Raw genomic sequence first — 25,381 nt, 5'->3', positions numbered from 1 at the left:
TTTTTTTTGTGATTTTTTTTTTTTTTTTTTTTTTCACCAAATCTTGTTTGGTTTGCGCCCAGGTAAATACTGGTGCTCACTACAACGCTCTGCCTCCACACTGGCTTGCTCATTAAGCGAAGCCCTACGGCGAGACGCGGACGAGGCGGAAACCGTCTCCGCTATGGCCTCGCTCTCCGTCGCCAACAAGCACTTTGGAAAGAAGTACGTTTGCTCTAAATGCTTTTCGATGAGGCCCGAACACGTAATTGGCAAACTGTCATCTCTGGATTTGCTAACTTGTGTGCTCATTTCTAATGTGTGTGCGCACAGGACTGAAGAGGAACCGATGGAAGAGGACGCCCCCATGTAAAGCGTCCCCCCCCCCCCCCCCCATTTGCCTTTTCCAGCACTGAGACTTTGCCACTCCGGCCCATGTCATCGCCTCGTACTGGACAGGACAGGACAGGTCGGCACAAGTCAAAAGCATTATCTTGATATGTACAAATGGAAACGAGTGGAAGAGCACGAGCATCTTTAGTGCCAGTACTTTTCCCCACGCTAGAGTGACACACGATTTTTTTTTTGTTGAACGCCAGTCAACAACGGACACAATACAGACGGACGGACCAGCCGCATCCTTGAGCACGTTTTCATCAAAAGTGGTCGTGAAGAATGTGATTGTGCACTTAGGTTGGAACCTTCCCGCATTTTCCCCAGCTTCATTATCTGAAAGAATGGAACAAAGAGATCAATTGGGTGACATTTTTTTCCAACGTCTTATATGGTCGTTCTCATTCCAAAATGGCTGACAGTGTGGAAGAAGAGTGCATTTGTGCCTTTTTTTTCGTTTTTTTTTCATTTTTGGGGGATATTTTTGGATACTTGCTTTGCCTTAAAAAGGGGCTCCAAAATAGCAGTGTCTCCCAATTCCACACGACTCGGCGACACATCGGGTGTGTGCGTCACCAAACTTGCCTTGTCAACCTTTGAGGCTTACTTACTTAAATGGCCTTATTTTTATTTTTTTTCCAGTCTCATCTTGGTGGGTGAGATCCAAACGTCCATTGGAGGCACTTACACGTAGCATGCACTGATAAATAGAAAGCCATGTTCCAAATTGTTCAACATTAGACATAGCGTAGCTTTAAAATAGAGACAAAAATTAATAATAAATTATTAATTCGGGTTTAGGTTGTAACGTGTGAAGAAGAAAAGCGTCTTACACGAATCAAATTGCTATTTGAAAGGCTTCACGTTATTTATCCAAATTACATTCTGTATGCAAGTAGCTTGCATTTTTTGTGGCTTCTTTTGAGTTTATTAGCCCAACACTGGAGTCTCATCAAAGTTGCCTTATCTTGCGCAACTTTCATCTTTGCCCCAACATTGATATCGTTCGCTCTCGTTCGTGGATTTTTCTTGTTTGTTGGACATTTTGACATCAATTATCCGAGCACAAACTTTTTGTTTTGTGCACCGTTGCAGGGATGTTGTGAGCTTTTTGTTTCTCATTGTGTATATTTTGTTGATACGTATTGCCTTGTGTTGCGTCGCAAAGCTGACAAGACTGATGAGGGTCTGGAAATGGACTGAAGGGTTTGTGTGTGTGTGTGTGTATGTTGGGGGGGGTGTTTCTACTTTGTATACAATTGTGCATTGTCTGTTCATAGTAGAGTTGTATACTATATATGAAAAAGAAATGATTATATTGTATAATGAGTATGTTGCGTGTACATAGTAGGCCTCCTGAAGACGCCGTTTGTTGTCCTCTCTTCCATTTTGCTGTCGACCGCTTTTCTTTTCTTTTCTTTTTTTACGCGCCGCCATTTGGGATGCGTCGGTTCCCATCGGCTTGTCTGCTTCCCGTAGTCTTGCACATATTTGTACTTTTCCAAACGCTCCTTGTCTATTGCTGAACATGCATTTTTTTATATGGCACCTGTTACATTTGAGTCATTCAAAAAAAACTGAGACCAACATTAAATCTGGATTTTACATTTCATAAACGTCTGAATGGGTTTAGCTCAAGCAACCAGGCTTTGGACTGTCAAGAAATTTGATGAATTGAAAGAATATTTAGCAAGTGGCTAGCTAAAGCATATTTTTAACTGGCGTTGAGGAATAGCGCCGAGGGTCCCACGCTAGTTGTGCCACCCATGGGCGAAGGTCAAAGGTTTGAGCTTGTTTCCAAATAAACACGAGAATCCCCGTCGGTGGCGGAACTAACGCAAAGACAACACGTTTGAAAAGCAAATACGAGTACCTCCAGCTCCTCCTCAAATAAACACGCATTCCGGCACCGCTTTTGTCTCACCGCAACTCGGAATTAAGAGAGTAAGAGTGTCAATAGCCGCCACCATCGCCTCTGCCTTTGTTAGCTCCTCAGATTGTGTAAATCATTCGGACGCCGCGTCGCGTGAAAGGCAAAGCCACCGAGCTTAACGGACAATATTTGCAGAAAGCAACGAGCCTGGAAGGGAGACGGTGCTCAAGAATGCGCCAGCTCCAAACGACCTAACCCGTCGTGCACCTTCAGCTAAGCTAAAGTAGGCTATGCTAATGATGCATACGAAAAAATACTCGTAAGGCAGCTCACAACTCAGAAGAATCGCTTTGCGAAGCTTCGACTACTCGCCCTTTGCAAACATTGTGTTCATTTTCTGAGGAGATTGGGGAGTTTTTTGGAGCACACTCCACACCGCAGGAGAATCACTCAGGTTAATCGTTTGGAGACATCCGATTATCGGGTGCGCCCGCATTTATCATCGCCACCGCATGCGGACACGTAACCCCGTGACCCCGCCGCAAAGTCGGGTCACCGGGGAGGTGGAGAAGCCTCCTTCTTCCTGGAGGCCTGCCCGCAAGATGGCGGTTGGGTCGCCACAACAAAGCGCACAAACGTCATGACAGATTGAATGATGGCAATACCAAAGCCCCGAAGCCCCGCCTTCGCTATCTTGGTTTTTTTTCCACTTGATTCCTCACTATGACATTGCGGTCTGCGGCCTCAGCGTCTGCCGTTGTCAGTTGGCTCTATCATTAAGCAGCCACCCGGGTGTGTGTGTTTGCGCGCGTGTGTGTGCGCGCGTGTGTGTGTGTGTGTGTGTGTGTGTGTGCGTCCACCCAGCTGGACTCATCACAGCACATTTTAATTGCAGGTTTCAGTGTCTAAATGAGTGATGCCGCTCGGGCCAGCGTGACTAATTACAGATGACGCTCATTACAATCGTTTTTGGAGCGGTCGCAAAAGAGACTTGGAAAAGGTAGACCGCAGGCTTAGCTTTAGGCCCCTTACTTTTTGGCCCATCTTGTTTGACGGCTTTGGTGTGAAAAAGAAGTGATCAGCTTTTTTGTTGCTGTCCATTCTGTCTCTTTAGAAAGTGGGGAGGCTCCGTTATTTTGGCTTCATTCCCCGCCCCCGTCTCTCCGGGGGTGGTCCGGCACGGCCCGCACGTAAAAGCTCCTGAAATAGTGCGACCCTTCCGACTGGCGTTGACCTCTGCGGCCGGCCATCATTGTCGCTGATGAGCCCAGGGGAGAACGTTGCTCGTCGTTGATGCGGAAAACAAAACGCCTGGACCGCCTCCATCAGGCCCTGAAACAAGCAGAGTGAAAACGATTGCCGTTACAACAAGCCTTGAAAATATTCCCCGGTTAGATTTGGTATTTCGGTCGAAGCGCTCTGCTCGTAAAAACTGTAATTATTGTTTGGCTGACAACACGGACGCTTAAGTTAGATCCGCTTGCAAGATGCTCCGTGCTGAGGTAAAACTGTCAGAGCAATGTGCCAAAGCAAAAGAGGCTGATGAGGCTTGATTACTTCAGGGATGCTCGTCATGGAAAAGGAAGCAAAGACATTTGTGCAACAGCCCAGATTACGCCGCCACTTGGCTTGGCATGACACACTCCCCATCAATTCACCTATTTTGAACTCTTTCTGTTAAGAGGCCACCAAGTCCAAATAGGAATTGGGTAAAAGAAACAAGTCCCATGTTGTTGTGCTGCTTCTTTCTACGGACCAAATGCAGTTAGCGCAACGCAAGCCGGCCGTGGGAGGCGAATGAAAATGTCGTCGCGTTTTTCCGTGCCATTTTTACAGGAAACATCTGGATCTCCGGCCCCAGCCGAGCAGCGTGGCCCCGGGTGATTGGGAGCCGCTCAGATGCGAGGGCCCGGAATAATGAGCCCGTATCAAACGGGCTCCCGCCGAGAAGCGGGGGCGGCCGGCGGCGAGCAAGAACCAGCGCCAAAGGTCCAGTACAAAATAAAGAGTGCAAAAAAAGTGAATGGTAACACTGTTAATGTGCAAGACAATTCAATGCAGCTTTGCTTACCTTGAGAATGCTTCGGCTCTGCGGCGTCGAGCATTTTTGGAGTCCAGCTCGTCTTTTTGACCGTCTCCTATTTCAACGACACAGCTCAAGCAACCGCAGGCATTTCTTTTTTTTTTTTTTTTTTTTTTTTTTTTAACACCAACAATGCAAAGTCACATCACGCGCCAGCTGCAACCAACAATAACCTTTGTAAACACTGGCAAAAACATGTATGATGCATTTCTATATCTGATTAGATTAGGTTTTTTTTCATCAAGGTCATTTTTTTTTGTTTAAAAAAAATGCTGTGTGAAATCAAACATCACCTTCATTCAGCAAATGATTTCGAACGTTTTGATGAAGACATTCATTATGAGAGAAAAATAATGCCAGGTGTGAGGCTATACTTTTCTGTACACGTGAGTGTGATGTGTGTATTTTCTACGTTATAGTTTTGATCTTGCTTTCAGCTCATTGCCACACGTTTTAGCAGGCAAGCTTTTTTTTTTTATGTGTTCAGGGTTGAAAGTGGCTCAAGTTCCCTCTGCTGTTAATAAAGGTGACTTTTATGATTATTGGGTGGGGTGGGGTGGGGTGGGGGGCGCTCCATTATCCAAGGCCAAACTTTGTGTTTCGGCCCTCATAATGAATGCTGCATACATGGAAATGTAATCAGCACAAGTGTGGGCCAGTAATTGTTTCTCAGTTGAAAAATTCTCCTTGCCACATAAAAAAAAAAAAAAAAAGCTGCACAAGGTTTCCTTCAAAAATATGTTTTAATAAATAAGCAAAATGTACAAAAAAAGACTTTAAGGGGATCACGTGTTTGGTCCCTTTGCAGGCTATAGGCGCACTTTGGACATCATTCTGTAGACATTTCGACATGTCCGGGAACAAGTGAAATAGATTTGCATCCTTCTTTTTGACTTTTGCTGTCACATGACAGCAAGTGGACAACGTCACGTGTGCTGGCTGCGGCCACGCATGCGCGGGTGACGCTTCTCAATGCACGCCAGGGCGGCACATTACGTCCACGGGCTCTTCGTGCTAGTCCATTTGGGTCTCGACGACAGTCTGCAAGAGAAGAAGTGGATCAGGATCAGCTTTCATTCAAGGTGTTCAAAATCCAAATGACATGAAACGTGAACCTTCAATGTTGACATTAACGGTGCATGACGTCTTTGAGCGAGATTTCCATTTGTTCATTTTCTGAACATCTTAAGCCTTTTTTTTTTGGTTACATAATTGAGTTTTTAAAAAGGAGCGATGCAGACTTAACAGGAACTCACAAACTATAGAGAATGCAGGTTTTATTTGTATTTATTGTGACAAATCATATTTTAGACTCGCCTTGTGGAATATTTTGACGTTATTCTACCGATTATTTTCTGGAAAGAACTGATGATTCGAATTGGTTTCTTGGATCTTGCAGCTATCTCGGCCTGTTCGTTTAACACGGTAATGGTGCATTTTGTCCTGGCCGCCATGCAGTTCGTTTTTGCACTCCTTCCTGCGGTGCGCACACAGCTGTTGCAGCCAGCATGCCAGCATGCATGCACGCGAAAAAACGACGAGGTAAAAAGCAAATGCCTGCTGCGTAAAAGAAAATTGTCTTTTCATAAACACTATTCAATATTAGATGTAATTAATGGACTCGGATTGAAAACAAAAAAAAATAGCTTTCAGCCACCAATGCCTTATATTTTTCACACAATCTGATTTCACTTTTATTTGTTGACATTTTTATTTTTAAACATTCTTTTAAAATATTTTTCTATTTCCCCTCCACTTTTTCTATTTTCGAATAGTTATCCTTCCCGCAAGCAACCTATACAAATTAGGCTTCATAGGATCATAATGTCGAACTAACATAATAAGTGATCTAATGATAAAAGGGCGACCGGGTAAAAAAAATAAAATAAAATCTTATCACACCCAGGGGCGTTCCCGTTGTGAGCAAAATACAAAGCAAAACGTCTTGGGGAAAAATGAAGGGATCCAAAATGATTAGTTTCTCTGAGAAATGTGCAACTGAGATTAAAAAAAAAACAAATCTGCATGACTGGGCCTTCTTTTGAGTGAGCTTTAAAGCACGCGTTGGGGTGAAGAATGTAAATGTGCTGCGTGACGTGTGTGGCAGGCGACGCACCTCTTTGGCATCGCACCTGGCGCGCGCCCTCGACGCCTTTAATGCGAGGTGGACATGGACCAAGCGCCCTCCATCCTCCAGACGGAGAAGGCGTAGCTGAGTCTCTCGTGGGCCACGTAGCTGCAGCTGGACATCTTGTTGTCCATCTCGTCGCTCTGCAGCACCTGACACAGGAAGTCGATGTAGCGCGACGCCAACTTGAGCGTCTGGATCTTGCTCAGCTTGTCCGAAGGCAGCGTGGGGATGATTTTACGCAGAGACGCGAAGGCTTCGTTGAGCGACTGCGTCCGTTGGCGCTCGCGCACGTTGGCCAGCACCCGCTGGTTCTGCAGCTCCTCGTACGACTGGGTCCCGGCGGTGCCGACTACGCTGGGGCTGGGCTTCTTGCTGCGCTTCAGGGGCGCCGGGCTTCCGCCGCCGCTGCCGCCGCTGCCCCCGCTGCCGCAGCTGTCTTCGCCGCCACCGCCGCCGGACTTTTTGCTGGGCCTCCGCTTGCGGGCGCAGCGCTTGCCGGGCCGTCGGCGTTCAGCCTCCTCCTCGCTGGTGCCCAGGCTGTCCGCCGGGGACACCGGGGATCCGGAACCCTCTTCCATTTCTCGCTTGAAGAAATGCAAGGGTAGCGAGGGGAACGCGACGTCCACCTTGGAAGCCGTGGTGACGAATTGCAAAAGCCCCCTCGCCGCCCCACAAAAAAGAAAAAAGTATCCGACAAGATGGGAGGAAGAAGCCGAAGCCCTCCGCGCGCGCCCTGTCCTGGCTTACTTCAAAGGCGTCCGAGTGCACTTTGGCATGCCTTCTCCTCGCGCAGGAAGTTTTTCCCCAAGTGTTTTTTGGGGGGGAAACCTCATCCCTGGTTGGGATGCTAAATAGTTTGGAGGCTGGAAGGGGAGGGCTTTTGCAGCTGGAGGGGGAGCCTGCATGCGCCCTCCTGCTTCTTCACGACAGTGCAACTCTGGAACTTTCTTGAATTCTTTCACTCGGTTATTCCAATGTCACCTTTGCAACCTCACTAAACAAGGCCCCATCGCCATCAAATGCAACACTTCAACCAAATCAGTCCATCATAAGGATAACAAACAGAGACAAGAAGATCAATCTTTCATCACAGCCTTCAAAAATGCACCTTAAAGGAGAGCAAAGTCCATACATAGGTATACGCCGGTGTACATGTTGTTTGTCAGCTCCAGGTCCAACTCTTCATCTGACATGTCATGTTTATTCTGCACACATGGCTCACATTACTTCAAGCGCCGCCAGAATGCGCACACGGTTCTTCTACATTCTGGCTTACATAGTTTACGTCAGGAGACGGAACATATTCACTGACTGATTCGTTGATGTGACGGATGTGACGTCAGGGCTTTAGGTAGACAGGTGTGCTCAAGGGGAGTTATCATATGCAGGTGCCACCGAGCGCGTGCGTAGCGGCGGACAGTTTCTCGGCTAAGCTAGCATGCTAGCAAATGTTTGTCGTCTCCTGCCGTTTGTCACGACGGACGCCATGTTTGTTGCACGATTCTCGCGCTCAAGGGGAGTTCTCAAATGCAGGTGCCGCCGAGCGCAGGTAAGTGAGCAAATGTTTGTCGTTTCTTGCCGTCTCTCACGACGGACGCCATGTTTGTTTGTTGGAGGATTTTCACACGGCGACTGTAGGCATCGAAGTTGGGGAGACCGCAAGGAGAGTGTTCAAATCGGCCCCAAAATGTGTGCTTTGTTGCCTTTTCTCACAAGCCTTTTTTTTAAATTTTGTTTGTCGCAGGATTGTCGTACTCTCGTGACTCGGAAGGCAACGTCACGTCCGCCGCGACCGTGGGCCCGGAGGTAAATTGTAGGGAGCAGGCAATTTAGCCCGTGAGCAAATGTTTGCGGTTTCTTACGATGCCATTTATTATTTCTTGCAGGATTTTCGCTGTCTAGGGAGTGCTTGAGGTTTGGGCACGCCACGGCACGCCACAATCGACTTTGCGTCGCGTCGTTGCGCGGTTTGGTGGTATTTTAAATGTCTTTCGAGGTTGTTGTTTTTTTTTTTTTTTCAATGCTGGCCCGCATTTTTTCATTCGTTTGTTTGTAGAAGGTTCGTAAATGACGCCGCCGATAAGCGCGTGTTTGACTATAGGAAATGTTAGTTTGACTGTAGTCAACTAAACCATTTTTTAATTATTTTATATTATGCGTGTGCCATTTCCGTGTCATGCAAACTGGTGAATGTAACGAATATGTTACGTCATGTTCAAATCGGACCGAATCCATTCAAAGATGCCGCCCGCCCGCCCGCTCGTTCTCGTTCCGTTACGCAACAAACCTTTGCGCGGGTTATTTTCTCCCGTTTTGGCCGCCGCCAACCTGGATCATCTGTCCAATGTGAGGTGAGTTGTAGATGATGAAATTAAAATATGAATTATAATCTTGAATGATTCTCATAATTGACTACAATGTAATGATTATATAGTTTTTCAAATGTAAAACTCTACTTAGAATGTATGAAATTAAAATATTAACTATGATTTTGATCAATTATCATAACTTACTACAATATGATTGATCTAAGCTGTATGTCCTTTGTTCTCTGGGTGTAGGGGGCGGTGTTTGGGCGAGCCGGTCCACGAGGAAGACGTAATGGTGCGAGCAGCGCCCAACTCATTGCATGTTCTGCCATTTGCAGGCCGGACGCAAAAAGGCCCGATCCGACCCGGCGACGGTCACCCATAGTTGCTAGCCGCTGTGATCAAGTAAGCAAGTGACCGACAACTTGGGGTGCTCTTTGAGTTTCTAACATTTGTTTCTGTTTCTGCAGATGGCGACCGGGACGTGACACAATCTGATCAGAGGTGGACTAACTGCTGTGGCATCGATCTGAAGTGGCCGAGTTCTGACGGAGACCCGCTTCCCTGGAGGCGTCGACCTGCGCAGCTTCAACGTGTTTTTTGAAATTACACCAGCGGTGTCCCAATGTCTGCTCGAGGGCTGCATACTGAAACAAATTCAGAATTCTTTGACGCAAATTCATTAAATCAATCCCGAAATGTTGCCATTGATATTTAGTGGCGTGTGGTGTGTGTGTGGTGTGTGGGTGTGGTCTTTGTGTGTGGTGTGGTGTGTGATATGTAGTGTGTGTGTGGTGTTTTTGTGTCGTGTTCGTGGTGTGGTCTTTGTGTGTTTGTGTGTGGGTGGTGTTTTTGTGGTGTGTGTTTGTGTGGTGTTTGTGTGGTGTGTGTGTGTGTGTTGTCTGTGGTGTGTGTGTGGTGTTTTTGTGGTGTGTGTGTGTGGTGTTTTTGTGGTGTGTGTGTGTGGTGTGTTTGTTGTGTGTGTGTGTTTGTGGTGTGTTTGTGTGGTGTTTGTGGTGTGTTTGTGTGGGTGTTGTGTGGTGTGTGTGTGGTGTTTATGTGTTGTGTGTGTGGTGTTTTTGTGGTGTGTAGTGTGTGTATGTGGTGTGTGGTTGTGTGTGTGTGGTGTTTGTGGTGTGTTTGTGGTGTGTGTTTGTGGTGTGTGTTTGTGTGGTGTGTTTGTGGTGTGTGTTTGTGTGGTGTGTTTGTGGTGTTTGTGGTGTGTTTGTGTGGTGTTTGTGGTGTGTGTGTGTGGTGTTTGTGGTGTGTTTGTGTGGTGTGTGTGTGGTGTTTGTGGTGTGTGTGTGGTGTTTGTGGTGTGTGTGTGTTGTGTGTGTGGTGTGTGTGTGGTGTTTGTGGTGTGTGTGTGGTGCGTGTGTGTGGTGTTTTTGTGGTGTGTGTGTGGTGTTTTTGGGGTGTGTGTTGTGTTTGTGGTGTGTGTGTGGTGTGTGTGTGGTGTGTTTGTGGTGTGTGTGTTGTGTGTGTGGTGTTTGTGGTGTGTGTGTGTGTTTGACTGTTGTGTGTGTGGTGTTTGTGGTGTGTGTTTGTGTGGTGTGTGTGTGTGGTGTTTTTGTGGTGTGTTTGTGTGGTGTGTGTGTGGTGTGTAGTGTGTGGTGTTTGTGGTGTGTTTGTGTGGTGTTTGTGGTGTGTTTGTGTGGTGTTTGTGGTGTGTGTGTAGTGTGTGTGTGGTGTTTGTGGTGTGTGTGTGGTGTTTGTGGTGTGTGTGGTGTTTGTGGTGTGTGTGTGGTGTGTTTGTGTGGTGTGTGTGTGTGGTGGTTTTGTGGTGTGTGTTTGTGTGTTGTGTGTGTGTTGTGTGTGTGTTGTTTGTGGTGTGTGTGTGGTGTGTGTTTGTGTGTTGTGTGTGTGTGGTGTTTGTGGTGTGTTTGCGGTGTGTGTTTGTGTGGTGTGTGTGTGGTGTTTTTGTGGTGTGTTTGTGGTGTGTGTTGTGTGTGTGGTGTTTGTTGTGTGTGTGTTGTGTGTGTGGTGTTTGTGGTGTGTGTGTGGTGTGTTTGCGGTGTGTGTTTGTGTGGTGTGTGTGTGTGGTGTTTTTGTGGTGTTTTTGTGGTGTGTTTGTGTGGTGTGTGTGTAGTGTGTGTGGTGTTTGTGGTGTGTGTGTGGTGTGTGTTTGTGTGTTGTGTGTGTGTTGTGTGTGTGGTTGTGGTGTGTGTGTGGTGTGTTTGCGGTGTGTGTTTGTGTGGTGTGTGTGTGGTGTTTTTCTGGTGTGTTTGTGTGGTGTGTTTGTGTGGTGTGTGTGTGTGGTGTTTTTGTGGTGTGTTTGTGTGGTGTTTGTGGTGTGCAGTGTGTGTGGTGTGTGTGTGTGTGGTGTGTGTGTGTGGGTGTTGTTTAGGTGTTGTGTGATGTGTGATGTGTGTGGTGTTTTTCTGGTGTGTTTGTGTGGTGTGTTTGTGGTGTGAGTTTGTGTGGGTGTTGTTTGGGTGTTGTGTGGTGTGTGTGTGTGGTGTGTGTGTGTGTGGTGTTTGTGTGTGTGTTGTGTGTGTTGTGTGTGTGGTGTTTGTGTGGTGTTTTTTGGTGTGTTTGTGGTGTGTGTGTGTGTGTGGTGTTTGTGGTGTGTGTGTGGTGTGTGTTTGTGTGTTGTGTGTGTGGTGTTTGTGGTGTGTGTGTGGTGTGTTTGCGGTGTGTGTTGTTTAGGTGTTGTGTGGTGTGTGATGTGTGTGGTGTTTTTGTGGTGTGGTTTGTGTTGTTTGTGGTGTGTTTGGGTGGTGTGTGTGTAGTGTGTTTGTGGTGTGAGTTTGTGTGGGTGTTGTGTGGGTGTTGTGTGGTGTGTGTTGTGTGGTGTGTGTGTGATGTGGTGTGTGCGTGTGGTGTTTATGTGTTGTGTGTGTGGTGTGTGCGTGTGTTGTGTGTGTGGTGTTTGTGTGTTGTGTGTGTGTGGTGTTTGTGGTGTGTGTGTGGTGTGTTTGCGGTGTGTGTTGTTTAGGTGTTGTGTTGTTTGTGGTGTGTTTGGGTGGTGTGTGTGTAGTGTGTTTGTGGTGTGAGTTTGTGTGGGTGTTGTGTGGGTGATGTTTGGGTGTTGTGTGGTGTGTGTGTTTGTGTGTTTGTGTGGTGTGTGTGCGTGTGGTGTTTATGTGTTGTGTGTGTGGTGTGTGCGTGTGTTGTGTGTGTGGTGTTTGTGGTGTGTGTGTGGTGTGTGTTTGTGTGGTGTGTGTGTGTGTGTGTGGTGTTTTTGTGGTGTGTTTGTGTGGTGTGTTTGTGGTGTGTGTGTGTTGTGTGTGTGGTGTTTGTGGTGTGTGTGTGGTGTGTGTTTGTGTGTTGTGTGTGTGTTGTGTGTGTGGTGTTTGTGGTGTGTGTGTGGTGTGTTTGCGGTGTGTGTTGTTTAGGTGTTGTGTTGTTTGTGGTGTGTTTGGGTGGTGTGTGTGTAGTGTGTTTGTGGTGTGAGTTTGTGTGGGTGTTGTGTGGGTGATGTTTGGGTGTTGTGTGGTGTGTGTGTGTGTGGTGTTTTTGTGGTGTGTTTGTGTGGTGTGTGTGTGGTGTGTGTTTGTGTGTTTGTGTGGTGTGTGTGTGTGTGGTGTTTTTGTAGTGAGTTTGTGTGGTGTTTGTGGTGTGTTTGTGTGGTGTGTAGTGTGTGTGTGTGTGTGGTGTGTGTGTATGTGGTGTGTGTGTGTGGGTGTTGTTTAGGTGTTGTGTGGTGTGTGATGTGTGTGGTGTTTTTGTGGTGTGTTTGTGTGTTGTTTGTGGTGTGTTTGTGTGGTGTGTTTGTGGTGTGACTTTGTGTGGGTGTTGTGTGTGTGTTGTGTGTGGTGTTTTTGTGGTGTGTTTGTGTGTTGTTTGTGGTGTGTTTGTGTGGTGTGTTTGTGGTGTGACTTTGTGTGGTGTGTAGTGTGTGTGTGTGTGGTGTTTGTGTGTTGTGTGTGTGTTGTGTGTGTGGTGTTTGTGGTGTGTGTGTGGTGTGTTTGTGTGGTGTTTGTGGTGTGTGTGTGGTGTGTGTTTGTGTGTTGTGTGTGTGTTGTGTGTGTGGTGTTTGTGGTGTGTTTGCGGTGTGTGTGGTGTTTGTGTGGTGTTTGTGTGGTGTGTGTGTGTGGTGGTTTTGTGGTGTGTGTTTGTGTGTTGTGTGTGTGTTGTGTGTGTGGTGTTTGTGGTGTGTGTGTGGTGTGTGTTTGTGTGTTGTGTGGGTGTTGTGTGTGTGTTGTGTGTGTGGTGTTTGTGTGGTGTTTGTGTGTGTGTTGTGTGTGTGGTGTTTGTGTGTTGTGTGGGTGTTGTGTGGGTGTTGTGTGGGTGTTGTTTGGGTGTTTTCTTTGTGTAGTTAAATTTTTTTTTTGTGTAGTTTGTTTGTGTAGTTTGTTTGTGTAGTTTAACTAAAAAAAATTTTTTTTTTTTGTGTAGTTTGTTTGTAGTTAAACTACACAAAAAATGTTTGTGTAGTTTAACTAAAAAAAAAAAAATTTTTTTTTTTTGTGTAGTTTGTTTGTAGTTAAACTACACAAAATTTTTTTTTTTTTTTTTTTTTGTGTAGTTTGTTTGTAGTTAAACTACACAAAAAATGTTTGTGTAGTTTGTTTGTGTAGTTTAACTAAAAAAAAAAAAATTTTTTTTTTTGTGTAGTTTGTTTGTAGTTAAACTACACAAATTTTTTTTTTTTTTTTTTGTGTAGTTTGTTTGTAGTTAAACTACACAAAAACTACAAACAAACTACACAAAAAAAAAAATTTTTTTTTTTTTTTTAGTTAAACTACACAAACAAACTACACAAACATTTTTTTGTGTAGTTTAACTACAAACAAACTACACAAAAAAAAAAAAAAAAAAATTTTTGTGTAGTTTAACTACAAACTACACAAAAAAAAAAAATTTTTTTTTTTTTTAGTTAAACTACACAAACATTTTTTTGTGTAGTTTAACTACAAACAAACTACACAAAAAAAAAAATTTTTTTTTAGTTAAACTACACAAACAAACTACACAAACATTTTTTGTGTAGTTTAACTACACAAACAAACTACACAAAAAAAAAAATTTAACTACACAAAGAAAACACCCAAACAACACCCACACAACACCCACACAACACACAAACACCACACACACAACACACACACAAACACCACACAAACACCACACACACAACACACACAACACCCACACAACACACAAACACACACCACACACACACCACAAACACCACACACACAACACACACACAACACACAAACACACACCACAAAACCACCACACACACACACCACACAAACACCACACACACCGCAAACACACCACAAACACACAACACACAAACACACACCACACACACACCACAAACACCACACAAACACACCACACACACACCACAAACACCACACACACAACACACACACAACACACAAACACCACACACACACACACTACACACCACACAAAGTCACACCACAAACACACCACACAAACACACCACAAACAACACACAAACACACCACAAAAACACCACACACAACACACACACAACACCCACACAAAGTCACACCACAAACATACCACACAAACACACCACAAACAACACACAAACACACCACAAAAACACCACACACATCACACACCACACAACACCTAAACAACACCCACACACACACACCACATACACACACACCACACACACACACACACTACACACCACACAAACACACCACAAACACCACACAAACACACTACAAAAACACCACACACACACACACCACACAAACACACAAACACACACCACACACACACCACACAAACACACCACAAAAACACCACACACACACACACCACACAACACCCAAACATCACCCACACAACACCCACACAAACTCACACCACAAACACACTACACACACACCACCCAAACACACCACAAACAACACAACACCTAAACAACACACACCGCAAACACACCACACACACACCACAAACACCACACACACAACACACACACAACACACAAACACACACCACAAACACCACACACACAACACACACACACCACAAACACACCACACAAACACACCACAAAAACACCACACACACACACACACACCACACAAACACACACCACACACACACCACAAACACCACACACACAACACACGCACACACCACACACACAACACATAAACACCACACGCACACACACCACACAAACACACAAACACACACACCACACAACACCCAAACATCACCCACACAACACCCACACAAACTCACACCACAAACACACTACACACACACCACCCAAACACACCACAAACAACACAACACCTAAACAACACACACCGCAAACACACCACACACACACCACAAACACCACACACACACAACACACAAACACCACACACACAACACACGCACACACCACACACACAACACATAAACACCACACGCACACACCACATCACACACACACCACACAACACACACCACACAACACCCACACAACACCCACACAAACTCACACCACAAACACACTACACACACACCACCCAAACACACCACAAACAACACAAACCACACCACAAAAACACCACACACATCACACACCACACAACACCTAAACAACACACACCGCAAACACACCACACACACACCACAAACACCACACACACAACACACAAACACACACCACACACACACCACAAACACCACACACACACACACACCACAAACACACCAAAAAACACCACACAAACACCACACACACAACACACACAACACACACACAAACACCACACACACACACACCACACACACACACCACACAACACCCAAACAACACCCACACAAACTCACACCACAAACACACCACACAAACACACCAGAAAAACACCACACACATCACACATCACACAACACCTAAACAACACCCACACACACACACCACACACACACACACCACACACACTGCACACCACAAACACCACACAAACACACCACAAAAACACCACACACACACACCACACAAACACACCACACAAACACACCAGAAAAACACCACACACACACCACACAAACACACACCGCAAACACACCACACACACACCACAACCACACACACAACACACACACAACACACAAACACACACCACACACACACCACAAACACCACACACACTACACACACACCACACAAACACACCACAAAAACACCACAAAAACACCACACACACACACCACACAAACACACACCGCAAACACACCACACACACACCACAAACACCACACACACAACACACACACAACAAACACCACACACACAACACACACCACAAACACACCACAAAAACACCACACACACACCACACAAACACACACCGCAAACACACCACAAACACCACACACACACAACACACAAACACACACCACACACACACCACAAACAACACACACACAACACACACACAACACACAAACACACACCACAAAACCACCACACACACACACCACACAAACACACCACACACACACCACAAACACCACACACACCACAAACACCACACACACACCACAAACACCACACACACACTACACACACACCACAAACACCACACAAACACACCACAAACACCACACAAACACACCACAAACACCACACACTACACACCACACACACACCACACAAACACACCACAAAAACACCACACACACACACCACACAAACACACACCACAAACACCACACACACAACAGTCAAACACACACACACACCACAAACACCACACACACAACACACACACCACAAACACACCACACACACACCACACACACACCACAAACACAACACACACCCCAAAAACACCACACACACACCACAAAAACACCACACACACGCACCACACACACACCACAAACACCACACACACACCACACACACAACACACACACACCACAAACACCACACACACACCACAAACACCACACACACACCACACAAACACACCACAAACACCACACACACACACCACAAACACCACACAAACACACCACAAACACCACAAACACACCACACAAACACACACCACAAACACACCACACAAACACACACCACAAACACACACCACACAAACACACACCACAAACACACCACAAACACCACACACACACAACCACACACCACATACACACACTACACACCACAAAAACACCACACACACAACACAAACACCACACACACACCACACAACACCCACACAAACACACCACAAACACCACACAAACACACCACAAACACACACACACAACAAACACACCACACACACACACCACAAAAACACCACACACACACACCACAAAAACACCACACACACACCACAGACAACACACACACACACACCACACAAACACCACACAAACACACACCACAAAAACACCACCCACACACAAACACACAAAGACCACACCACGAACACGACACAAAAACACCACACACACACTACATATCACACACCACACCACACACAAAGACCACACCCACACACCACACACACACCACACGCCACTAAATATCAATGGCAACATTTCGGGATTGATTTAATGAATTTGCGTCAAAGAATTCTGAATTTGTTTCAGTATGCAGCCCTCGAGCAGACATTGGGACACCGCTGGTGTAATTTCAAAAAACACGTTGAAGCTGCGCAGGTCGACGCCTCCAGGGAAGCGGGTCTCCGTCAGAACTCGGCCACTTCAGATCGATGCCACAGCAGTTAGTCCACCTCTGATCAGATTGTGTCACGTCCCGGTCGCCATCTGCAGAAACAGAAACAAATGTTAGAAACTCAAAGAGCACCCCAAGTTGTCGGTCACTTGCTTACTTGATCACAGCGGCTAGCAACTATGGGTGACCGTCGCCGGGTCGGATCGGGCCTTTTTGCGTCCGGCCTGCAAATGGCAGAACATGCAATGAGTTGGGCGCTGCTCGCACCATTACGTCTTCCTCGTGGACCGGCTCGCCCAAACACCGCCCCCTACACCCAGAGAACAAAGGACATACAGCTTAGATCAATCATATTGTAGTAAGTTATGATAATTGATCAAAATCATAGTTAATATTTTAATTTCATACATTCTAAGTAGAGTTTTACATTTGAAAAACTATATAATCATTACATTGTAGTCAATTATGAGAATCATTCAAGATTATAATTCATATTTTAATTTCATCATCTACAACTCACCTCACATTGGACAGATGATCCAGGTTGGCGGCGGCCAAAACGGGAGAAAATAACCCGCGCAAAGGTTTGTTGCGTAACGGAACGAGAACGAGCGGGCGGGCGGGCGGCATCTTTGAATGGATTCGGTCCGATTTGAACATGACGTAACATATTCGTTACATTCACCAGTTTGCATGACACGGAAATGGCACACGCATAATATAAAATAATTAAAAAATGGTTTAGTTGACTACAGTCAAACTAACATTTCCTATAGTCAAACACGCGCTTATCGGCGGCGTCATTTACGAACCTTCTACAAACAAACGAATGAAAAAATGCGGGCCAGCATTGAAAAAAAAAAAAAAACAACAACCTCGAAAGACATTTAAAATACCACCAAACCGCGCAACGACGCGACGCAAAGTCGATTGTGGCGTGCCGTGCCGTGCCGTGCCCAAACCTCAAGCACTCCCTAGACAGCGAAAATCCTGCAAGAAATAATAAATGGCATCGTAAGAAACCGCAAACATTTGCTCACGGGCTAAATTGCCTGCTCCCTACAATTTACCTCCGGGCCCACCGTCGCGGTGGACGTGACGTTGCCTGCCGAGTCACGAGAGTACGACAATCCTGCGACAAACAAAATAAAAAAAAAAGGCTTGTGAGAAAAGGCAACAAAGCACACACTTTGGGGCCGATTTGAAAACTCTCCTTGCGGTCTCCCCAACGTCGACGACCTACAGTCGCCGTGTGAAAATCCTCCAACAAACAAACATGGCGTCCGTCGTGAGAGACGGCAAGAAACGACAAACATTTGCTCACTTACCTGCGCTCGGCGGCACCTGCATTTGAGAACTCCCCTTGAGCGCGAGAATCGTGCAACAAACACGGCGTCCGTCGTGACAAACGGCAGGAGACGACAAACATTTGCTAGCATGCTAGCTTACCTGAGAAACCGTCCGCCGCTACGCGCTCGGTGGCACCTGCATATGATAACTCTCCTTGAGCACACCTGTCTACCTAAAGCCCTGACGTCACATCCGTCAATTCAAATCTTCTCCTGATCGTCCACCGGCCCTCGGCACACTGACGCCACCAGTCATGGTGACTGCTGTGGAAAGGGTTGCTTCGGACTATCCGTTGAAACTTTGAACACCCAACATGTTTGGATGGAGGATGCCCTATCAGTAGGACCAAATCTCCTTTTGTTTCCGAGCAGGCTCTGGTCGAGTGGTTAACGCCATTGCCTTCAATCAAATGAAAATATTTGCATCGATAGTTCATCCTCAAAGGATCGCAAAAATCCTGCGGCCGTTGCAGTGCTCCCGTGGACTCATTTTCGGTTCGGTTGTTAAGAAACACCACACCGTTGCACAGAGACGATTCTTGGGTCATATCAAATAAATGATTTTCAAACGGATCCAAACAAGTTTTTCCGGTGGCACCTGCATATGATAACTCGTGCTGGCTGGTGAGTGAACGAGTCGTTCAAAAATAAACACTTTAGGATTCGCTCTCGTTCACTGAAAAGATTCGTTCTGTTCGAACGAATCGTTCACTCAACAGCCAACACTACTCGAAGCCTGTCATGATGGCGGTGACGCTCGACCCCGAATGATCTTGGGCCGAGGATCTAAAGGGCGCCGTGCACGCCTGTGCTGTGTATACACTCACCTGATTATCTCCACCTGTCTCTTCACGCATGCCCTCTGCTATGCGCGCCCGCCTGCCTTTAAGCGCTTCAAGATGTTCCGGCCGAGGAATCCTCCATGCAGCTGCTTCTCATTGTGCAACGGCTTCTCGGCTACTTGCGGCCGGCCCCACAGATGCTATGTTGCATTTTCTATCCGTGTCACTACCAAATGCTCCAAATGTGTTGATGACATCATCAATGTATTCTGTCCATTTTTCTGAGTGAGCAGAATTAAATTAGTCAGTGGATCAATGTTTCTCGATTTCAAAATTTGTTCTTTGGGTGTCGGCGTTTGTGAGGCCAAAGCAAAGCCTTTTACTGCGCGTTGCTTTTCCAGTAAAGTGTGACTCAGCTGAGTCCTTCCCGAATATCAACTCGCACGTCAGCCTTGATTGCGAAGCTAATTTCGAGACGCGAGAGGATTACGTCACGTCAAAGGAATAATGCCTCATTAAAAAAAGTCATTCCCGACGTTTAATGGTACTCTCATAAACGACACGATGCAACACTTCACATGATGTGAAAGCAAAACGACCAAACCAAACAACATGCAGGTACATAGAAAGTGAGACCTTCTTCTCCTCTCCTGTAAGCTATCCTCCCTTGGTTGATATCCACAGCGAGCGACAAGGTGTTTCTGAAACAACATTAGGGTTCCATTTCATAAAGCTTTAATTGGGAGTGCGGAGCAGCTTGAAGCATTTTGCGTTTCTTTAATGCCACGCAGACTCACTGCTTTGTCTCCTGCATGCGTGAAAGGGGGCCCGGGCCGGCCCGGCCCGGCCCAGGATACCAGCGTCTGCTTTGATACGCGAGGATGGAGGCCCCCCTTCCCACTTTCTTCTCAACACATACTATAAACATGCACCCGCCCCCTCCCCAAATACTGTACTGTAGCTTTGCAACCCCATGAAGTCATGCAGCCATAGGGACTAATGTGAATAAATAAATCAGTACATACATAGATACATACATACATGAATGAATGTAATCTAGCATGGCTCAAAAACGTTTCAAAGCTCTGGCAGGAAAACAAGGTCATTGCCGCTCCAACGGATTCTTGCTTTGGTGCCGTAAGAGGGCGGCAACGTAACCCCAATCAACTCAAATACACTTCATTGCCTGGACAGTTACAAAAAACAGCACCTCTGGAGCAATTATTCCGCTTATAATGTCATTATATCCATTATGATGTACTACTTCCAGGATGTGAACTTTGGAACGGGGGGATGGCGCCGCACTTGTCCACGGGGTCCGAGTGAATTTGTTGAACAAATGACGGCGTGACTGTGCACTTGGGTGCTGTTGGCGTAGCCTCCTGCACAAATAACCTCACCTAATTAGCGCTGCACTTGTGACCCGGGTGCCAAGGTTAGCATTACGGTTTCACAGCGCCATGTGGGCCGCGGCCAGGTGCAACACACACACATACACACAGTCACACACACACACACCGGGCTGGAGAGGAGCTGCGCTAGTTTGGAGGAGGGCTAGGAGTGAAAGAGTGGGCAAACAGAGGCCGTGTTGATTCTACTGATTAGCCCACGTGGGGTGAAGACAAAGAGGCGGCCTTTGCAGTCCACTGTCACTCACTCAATGTCACCTGTGTCACTAAAAATATTCTCAACTTCTTAAGCCTGCAATGTTTATCTTGCGTCTTGGTTTGACAGTCGGAGTGGGACTGATCCCGTTTGCAAGATTGATACAAAAAAAAGGTGTGCCACATGGATCAACGGTAGAATCAGAAGCCCCCCACCGCTCAGCTCCTTGAAGGCGAGCCCCCGGGGATGCATTTTAAAGACGACACTGCATTTTTGCCTTTGCGCGCTCGCTGAGGCTCAATGTGTGCTCTTGCGAAGACCTGTAATGAGAAAAGCAGGTGAGCGTTTTAACAAGGCTTTCGCAGCTCTTAAAACACCAACACATTGGGTCGCCATGGCGACAAGAGCCGACCGGGCGCTTCTGGGAGTCGGCGTTGTAATGTTCTTTTGCAGAGACGTGATTTTGCAATATGGATTTTCAAACTTAATTTATGATACAACAGTTTCAAGCAAACACAAATTCGAGGAAGAAACTTTGTTTTGAGCAAAACTGCAGCCATGTGACTTTAGAGCAGACATTTTTCTAAGCAGACGTAAATTGTTCCAGCAGGATGTGATGCATCTAATTGTATTTACAAATGCAAGCTCCAGACTTAGACATGATAAACACAACTGCCTCGAGTGTTTGTCAGTACAAACGCGCCGAATGTTAATCAAGAAACCGGGCCGATGCAAAAAAGAAAGACTGCTCATCACGTTGAAAGAATTGGACTGGTCGCGCTCTAAAAAATGAATGCGGAGTTGAGATAAAGCGATCGACATTGCTTTGCGTCAACCTTCAGCTTTATTTCAAAAAGTTTCATAAAAAAAGATGACAAAGTGCACACGTTCAAATGAGCTCAAGTTGAACAGAAATGAGCAATAATTAAGAGTTCAATGAATAAATCACTGAACAAATAAATAAATAAATAAATAAATAAATAAATAAATAAATAAATAAATAAATAAACGATGCGAGAAACAAACAAAAGTGTCAGCAAGCTGCCGTAGTGGCGTCATCTGGGTCTCGCCGCCACCGCCTCCATCTCATTTACATGATCAAGACTCTTCTCACACACATGGAGACTCGTGGAAAAAAAAAACAAAAACAAAACAAAAACACTAACGCTGGATGCAAGGGCCCTGAAAGTCGTTCAGTCTCATGCCAGTGTGGCCCACTCTCGCTCTGTGACAAGTGGCATCCATTTGGGCAAACAATGCCCACGCCCTTCCGTCCCTCCAAGGCCTCGCCGCCAAAGCCTCTCAATGACCAGTGGACAAGAAATTACAATATTAAAAGCCCGAGGTGCGTGCGTGCGACCCAGTGAGAAGTCTGCAGATGTCGAGGAGAGAGCAAGACTGAGATCTCCACATTCGGGGGTGCCCCACGGCCCTCAACTAATCCCACTTTATCCAGGAGAGACGAGCTGTCAGATCTGGGGAGGGACAAAAGCAGGGAGTTTTGATACGTTTCAATGACTGTTTAACGAGATCTATATGGAGGCACACTTACTACTCAATGGCCACAAAAAGACACTTGAGAGCTGAATTTTATTAAGTAGGCTCAAAAAAAAAAAAAAAAAAAAAAAAAGATTATGTGAACTATGGTCTACTAATAGCCAAAAGAAACACACAAGTGTGCAGCTAACAACTGAAAAAGACTTTCCGCTCAATTTGGGAGGAGCAATAAACATAGAGACTAAAAGTAAAAAAATAAATAAAAATTAAAAATCGAAATTAAAGAGATATGATTGTGACTTAGAAGGCTGAATTGGATGGCTTTTGCTCACCGCTGGTGTTCCAAATGGCGTTGGTCTGATTCTTGTAGCCGTTCTTCATGCACTCGTCCACGTAGGACTTGGGGTCGCAGCCGGACATGAGAATCTCCCTGAGGAGTGCGATATAGGCGATGGCCAGCCGCAGGGTGTCGATCTTGGACAGCCGCTTCTCGTACGGGAAGGTAGGCACGTGACAGCGGAGCTCCTCGAAGGCCGAGTTGATGCTCAGCATCCGCTTGCGCTCGCGGATGTTGGCGGCGTGCCTCTGCACCTTGTACGGCTGCTGGGACACCTGCAGCCGGTGCGCGCGCTGCCGCTTGGCCGCTTCCGACGACTCGTCCGCGGGGAAGCCGTCCGCCTCCTCGTCCGCGGGTGACTGCGCGTCAAAGTCGGCGAAAGTGAGCTGGGCCTCCGGAAACACCGACTGGCAACCCAGCGACGACCAAGGCGACAGCTGCTCGCCGGCCGCCGCGGTGCTGCAGTCCAGCAGCAAAGTGTCCAGCTGCGTTTGGAACTGCAGGTTTTGCTCCATCTGACCCCAGAAGGCGAAATCCGGCGAGCCATCTTGGTCCAAATCGAACAGAACGTCCTCCATCACTCAATATTGGATTTTGGAGCAGGTGGGAGCGGAGGGAGGCCGCCGCGCTCGTGGGGTGACTGACGTTGTGCGTCAAAATTGCGCACGTTAAATACTTGCAGGGCCTCCATGTTTTCTGAAAGGAGCCTCTTGAGAACTCTCACTAAAAAACAATTACAAAAGGATCGGTTGATCTCCAAATGACAAAAAGGGGGAAAACACGTGTCCAATTATAGACCCCCACCACACGCGCCCCAGAGCGCCTCCTCCAAGTAGTCCCGCTAATATTGACAAAACATTTAGCGGAGTGGAGGACTTGCGCCGCTCATTAAGTGGCGCAGCAGGCCCGCGCTGCCTGCCTGCCTGGGCCTGTGTCTGAATGGGCACGTTTGGATCTATTTAAGCTCAGCTTACTACTGTCAAAAACACACGGAAGCCCTTTAAAATCTCTTCCAAATCTCATTTCATGACAAAGGCATTCATTTGAAGTCATTCGAATGATCATTCAAATAGCGCCAATGAAATGAAATTTGACTACCACAAAATTAACTTTTGAAAATAAATTAACTTGCACTAAGATGTTCATTATTTTGATTCGCTGATTTAATGTAAACTTAATCTAAATCAAAGATCAAAAGTTATTTTGTCTTGGTATAAAATCAGTTGGGGACGCTGCCGGTGTACCTAATAAAGTATCCTGACGCGTATACGCACAGCCTCAAAATGATTTTTTTTTAAAAAATTGTTCCACATGAATTACCGCACGTAACCTGACCATGATTGTTCCAGATTAAATTGTAATCCACTCACGAGTGTTTGCAAACACGCGCTTTCCATTTCAATGTTCAGTCGTAGCAAATCTGTTTGCGCTCGTTAAAAAGAAAGCGAGAAGCAAAGTGCTCTTGCTTCCTCGGCAGCTAATTCTAAAACAAAGACACATGCAGGTGAAGCTTTTGACCAAACAAGCAACAGCAGGCATTTGTCATTTTAAATTATTTACATGTTTATTAGTTCATTTAAGACTATTTTGAAATCGAATGTGGAAAATGTGTTATAGCTCATCTAAAAGAACCACATGAAGTTAATCAGTGGTTTGATGACGGGTCAATTTAAAAATTAAACAATAATGACATCAGCATTTTTTAAATTTTTTCCCCTCGCCGTGAAATGTATAGCCAATAACGGTTTCCGAATAAACACGCGCAAGTTTATTTTGTAGCAGTTCCCAACAATTAAGCCATGGTCATTTACAGCAAACATTGTGATAGGCTATGCACCATTCAAACGTCAATAGCATTACGCAGGAATGTAACGAGGTCAATTTGATTTAAATGTGCCTAATGGGGCCGGTGGGAGGTTGTGTGTGTGTGTGTGTGTGTGTGGGGGGGGGGGTCTGGGTTTTTGCTTGCTTGCTTACTTAGAAATTTGGCTTCCATTCAATAGACATTGTGCTCAGCCTACTGGTGTGCACACCTTGGCCAGTTGGGGGCAGTATAATACAGAAATCTTGAACAATTACCCAGAAAGTCACAGCATAACAAGCAGTTCTTTGCAGAGGAGAAAGAATATACACCTTTCGCTATTGTTATATTATCTGTCTGCTCAAGTAGGCTTCAAAACAAAAATGCTATTAGCAAGTCTTTTTCGGGCGTTTTGCATGTTATCATTATGCTAAATAGACTCTGAGGCAATTCTATGCAAATGCTCGGCGGGCCCCTCGAGCCGCCCCGTCAGCACCGTCTGGCTTCTCTCTGCCAAAGACAGCTCTCCCCCAGCTGACACTCCACCCATCAGGTCCTGTCAAAGCCAGCTTGGCCTCATTGTTCGTCCAACGAGCCGAGCCGCCCG

General features: G+C 46.1%; 4 protein-coding genes and 1 long non-coding RNA gene across 23 annotated transcripts in view; 2 read left to right on the top strand and 3 right to left on the bottom strand.

The window, feature by feature from the left end:
* The window catches only part of LOC125973508 (histone deacetylase 4), a 38,812-nt gene extending 36,824 nt beyond the window's left edge, over nucleotides 1–1,988 (top strand). For all 11 annotated transcript variants that reach the window (XM_049727767.2, XM_049727766.2, XM_049727762.2 and 8 more), the window contains 2 exons: nucleotides 63–204; nucleotides 313–1,988. In XM_049727767.2, coding sequence (XP_049583724.1) covers nucleotides 63–204; nucleotides 313–352 — 182 coding nt within the window. In that variant the 3' untranslated portion in view covers nucleotides 353–1,988. The remainder of the gene's footprint in view (nucleotides 1–62; nucleotides 205–312) is intronic.
* LOC125973529 (twist-related protein 2) lies at nucleotides 994–7,277 on the bottom strand. Its single transcript, XM_049727802.2, has 2 exons — nucleotides 6,445–7,277; nucleotides 994–5,369 (listed from the first exon to the last, which is right to left on the bottom strand). Exon 1 carries the CDS (start codon nucleotides 7,035–7,037, stop codon nucleotides 6,483–6,485), a length of 555 nt encoding a protein of 184 aa, XP_049583759.1. The 5' UTR covers nucleotides 7,038–7,277; the 3' UTR covers nucleotides 994–5,369; nucleotides 6,445–6,482.
* Nucleotides 5,277–10,375, top strand: LOC137840548 (cytochrome c oxidase subunit 3-like). Of its 8 annotated transcripts, none has more exons than XM_068651672.1 (5): nucleotides 5,277–5,410; nucleotides 8,204–8,265; nucleotides 8,346–8,373; nucleotides 9,107–9,173; nucleotides 9,239–10,375. In XM_068651672.1, the coding sequence occupies exon 5, from the start codon at nucleotides 9,467–9,469 to the stop codon at nucleotides 10,373–10,375; it is 909 nt and encodes a 302-aa protein (XP_068507773.1). In that variant the 5' UTR covers nucleotides 5,277–5,410; nucleotides 8,204–8,265; nucleotides 8,346–8,373; nucleotides 9,107–9,173; nucleotides 9,239–9,466. The 8 variants fall into 8 exon arrangements, with proteins under 8 accessions (XP_068507773.1, XP_068507772.1, XP_068507771.1 ...); XM_068651671.1 differs by lacking the exon at nucleotides 5,277–5,410 and adding an exon at nucleotides 7,458–7,595; XM_068651670.1 differs by lacking the exon at nucleotides 5,277–5,410 and adding an exon at nucleotides 7,603–8,008.
* Nucleotides 10,376–17,254: 6,879 nt separating this feature from the next.
* Nucleotides 17,255–18,990, bottom strand: LOC125973956 (uncharacterized). Of its 2 annotated transcripts, none has more exons than XR_007483339.2 (5): nucleotides 18,853–18,990; nucleotides 18,474–18,535; nucleotides 18,366–18,393; nucleotides 17,561–17,627; nucleotides 17,255–17,495 (listed from the first exon to the last, which is right to left on the bottom strand). It is a non-coding gene; the product is annotated as an uncharacterized lncRNA (long non-coding RNA). The 2 variants fall into 2 exon arrangements; XR_007483338.2 differs by having other exon boundaries at nucleotides 18,732–18,978.
* A 2,974-nt stretch (nucleotides 18,991–21,964) lies between these two features.
* LOC125973950 (fer3-like protein) lies at nucleotides 21,965–23,918 on the bottom strand. The gene is made up of 2 exons (XM_049728677.1): nucleotides 22,969–23,918; nucleotides 21,965–22,614 (listed from the first exon to the last, which is right to left on the bottom strand). Exons 1-2 carry the CDS (start codon nucleotides 23,549–23,551, stop codon nucleotides 22,577–22,579), a joined length of 621 nt encoding a protein of 206 aa, XP_049584634.1. The 5' UTR covers nucleotides 23,552–23,918; the 3' UTR covers nucleotides 21,965–22,576.
* Between the last annotated feature and the right edge of the window lie 1,463 nt (nucleotides 23,919–25,381).

This window comes from Syngnathus scovelli, chromosome 8, assembly GCF_024217435.2.
Source record: "Syngnathus scovelli strain Florida chromosome 8, RoL_Ssco_1.2, whole genome shotgun sequence".
NCBI classification, from domain to species: Eukaryota; Metazoa; Chordata; class Actinopteri; order Syngnathiformes; family Syngnathidae; genus Syngnathus; species Syngnathus scovelli.
The sequence above is the reverse complement of the archived record's forward strand: the minus strand, read 5'-3'. Positions and strand labels throughout refer to the sequence as shown.